The sequence below is a fragment of the Benincasa hispida genome, chromosome 3 (genome assembly GCF_027475165.1).
Source record: "Benincasa hispida cultivar pf3 chromosome 3, pf3_genome.v1.1, whole genome shotgun sequence".
NCBI classification, from domain to species: domain Eukaryota; kingdom Viridiplantae; phylum Streptophyta; class Magnoliopsida; order Cucurbitales; family Cucurbitaceae; genus Benincasa; species Benincasa hispida.
The window spans coordinates 66813914-66817363 of NC_143480.1; the positions used below are offsets into that span (position 1 = coordinate 66813914).

The window sequence follows — 3450 nt, forward strand, 5'->3', positions numbered from 1 at the left end:
TAAGGAGATGTTTGGGATAAAAGCCCCATCTCCCATCTAAAACAAAATGTCGAGAAAGCTCTGCGAGCTTCCCCTCTACTCTATAGAAATGGATGGAAATGCCCGCTCATTCTTCCAAATGCTCTTGGTCTTGGAGCAAGAACCTCCGCCCATGGTCGGGCTTCCCTACAATTGGATCAGTTCCATGTTATATTCTTCTTTATTTCGTTGTTTTTTGGTTTATAATTTATTCCATAATTCTAACCCTCAAATTTTACTTTCTAAACGTGTTTAGATTTATTAAAATAAACAATACATATGCAAGCACAAAGTTTCTATCCATAAATTTAACAAAAGCCTGAGCAGAATTTTCTCGAAAATAAACCTCAAATTTTAAGAGTTAAAATTAAACTTTTCTTAGATATTAGTGTAAAACAACGGTGTAGTTTAGTGATATTTTTAATAATTTAACCATTAATTTATTACTTAATTGATAATACCAAAATCGTTAAACGAACCGGACCCGGAACCGGACCCGGACACCAATGCGGCCGTATAAATTCGCGAAAGCAATTGGGTTTTTAGGGTTTCTTCTGTCGTCAGAATCTTTGTGGGTTTTGCTCTTCGGCTCTCTGATCTTCTACTCATCTTTATCGCCATGACTGCTCAGACCCAGGAAGAGCTTCTCGCCGCTCAGCTCGAGGAGCAAAAGATTAATGTAATCCATCTCTCTTTCTCTCTCTTTCATGTCTTTTTCTTCATTTAACTGATAGATTTGTCACAAGGAACTCACTTTTAGATTGTTTCTTTTACTGATGATTTGGTAGAGACTTGTGATAGTTTGAAATCAGCTGCAATGATAGGTTTTTTTTGTTTGTTTGTTTGTTTTAATTTCAACTCATTTTCTAACTTGAGCAATTTCGGTTTTTTTTTTTTTTTTTTTTTTTTTTTTTTTTTTAATTTCTAATGACCAGTACTTGAAGTAATTTGCTCTGTTTCAAGCCATTTTCAGGTTTAATCTTGGTGGATATTTACTTTTGGTGACTGAATCCGTCTTTTGTTTTTGGTGCTAAATTAGTTGTTTAAAACCAAATTGGAGTGTCAGCATTTTAGAATCATGTGGTTGTATTGTATTAATGATCTAAGTATTATCTTCAATCAAGAAATGAGATATGGGGATGAGGGTGAGAAAATTTTTAGTACTACCTGAAAAATTTTCCACACTATCTCCGTTCATTGTTTGTCACAATAGCAACATTTAAGAATTATATGAAGTCCATGAAATAAATTAATAAATTATTTAATGATGTGTCAAATAATGAATGAAAGGAGTGGGTACTACGGCAGTACTTGATTTTTTCTAGATGAGGGTTTTACATTGCAGATTGTGCAACAGTCAGTTTAGACATTCTATGTCCATTTCCCAAAATAAAAATGAGAACTACTTGTATTTGGCACCGTTAAAGTATATTTTCAGTATTTTGTACCAACTTTCTGCTAATTATACTGCAGTCTGATGAACCTATAATTGTTTTTCATTATTTTGTACCAACTTTCTGCTAATTATATTGCAGTCTGATGAACCTATAATTGAGGATGAAGACGATGATGACGATGATGACGATGATGACAAGGACGATGAAGATGCTGAAGGTAAGTAAATATTGAACAATTATCCTTGTATATTGATTTCTTTTTTTTTTCTCCCTGCATTGTGCATAGGATTAGAAAGTGATGTGATATGAAATAACATTCTATTTTCACATCCTGTGTATGACAGGACACTCATCCAGTGTGCGATACATGTATCCTCCCTTATAGTTTTGTGGGTGATTTTGTAACCACTTGGTTTAGCTTTTGTATTACATGTTGGAACTTTGGGTAGGAAACTTTGGGATAATTTAAATGGCTGAGATATTGGACCAGTTTGGATAAGGTGCATGTAGAAAGGGCTTCAAGATTGAATCATTGTCCTTTAGGGGGTGTTTGGTGGTATAATATACTAACTCATTGTTTGGCCCACCAACTTTAAATGTTGGTGGAGTTGAGTTAGTATATTTTACCAACTCACCCCAACTCTCCATTTTTCCAATGTTTTCAATGGCTTCACCCATCGGCCACTGTCACATTCCAATAACATTCTAGGAACTAACTCTCGGCTCCGACAACCATCTTCGATGAGAACTCCGGCGACCAACTCCGGGCTCCGACAACCACTTTCGATGACAACTCCGACAACCACTTTTGATGACAACTCCAACGATGAAATTTGGGCTCCGACAACCACCTCCGATGACAGTTTCGACGACCAACTTTGACAACCAATTTCAAGCTTCGACTACCACCTCCGTTGACTCAACTCTGACACCTTCGTGCTACCAACTTTAATGACCAATTTCAGACTCCAACAACCACCTCCGACTACAAACTCCAATGAAAAACACCTTCAATGACCACCTTTAAATGAGCAACTTCAATGACCCACTCGAGGCTTCGACAACCACCTCCGACGATAAACTCTGACAACCAATTCTAATACAACCTTCATGCGATTAATATCTGGGCTCTGACAGCTGCCTCCTACTATAATCTCGGGCAAAAATCATCTTCAATGATCAACTTCAACTACCACCTTCGCCTGACTAACACTGGGATTTCAAAACCAACTCCGATGACGAAGTTTGACAACCAACTCCAATACCATCTTCATGCGACCAACTTCAGGCTTCGACAATCACCTCCTACTACAAACTCCAGTGAAAGTATCTTTTATAATCAACTTCGACAACCTCCTCTAACTATTATAAGATTGATGATTGTTAAATTATGTTGTAGGGTTGTTAATTATATATATAAAAAATACCATTTTGTCCACATAAGTGCAATATTTATACGTAAAAATTGTAAAAAATATTTTTATTTAATTGAATTCACATATCAAGAATATTTAGATGAAAAGTAAGTATGTGTTTGAAAAGTATGTAACATATAAAAAAACATAAAATGAAAAAAAAATTCCTGAAATTTTCAGCAAGAATTAGTGAAAAATAGAGATTTGTTCTCTAATGATCTTCCAAATTTAGAGGAGTTGAAAATGAAATTGTTGAAGAAATGTGGTGGCATTGCATTGGCTGCTAAGATGATGAGAGAGATTTAATTTTTAAAAAATTCATTACATAGTAAAAGTATAGAGCAACAACAAAGAAGAAAAAGATGATGATAATGACATTTGTGGAGAAAACTCAGAAATCAAAAGTTTTGATCTCTCTTTGATTTCTCATTTTATTTAACTATATTTCTTCAAGAATGTAATAGGTTAATTGTTGTTCATTGCCAAAAAAAAAAAAAAAAAAAAGAAGAAAGAAAAATTAAAAATTAAAAATTAAAAAATTAAATGAAAAAATTGTAATCCATATCTTATTCAAACAAAGATGGGTATAATTATTGAATAAAAAAGTTTCAAAACAAAAA

General features: G+C 34.1%; 1 protein-coding gene across 1 annotated transcript in view; it reads left to right on the plus strand.

The window, feature by feature from the left end:
- Nucleotides 1–594: 594 nt before the first annotated feature.
- LOC120074486 (nascent polypeptide-associated complex subunit alpha-like protein 1) overlaps nt 595–3450 on the plus strand; it is a 4679-nt gene continuing 1823 nt past the window's right edge. Inside the window, exons 1-2 of the mRNA XM_039027621.2 lie at nt 595–697; nt 1554–1632. Of these exons, the coding sequence (XP_038883549.1) occupies nt 638–697; nt 1554–1632 (139 nt within the window). The 5' untranslated portion in view covers nt 595–637. The remainder of the gene's footprint in view (nt 698–1553; nt 1633–3450) is intronic.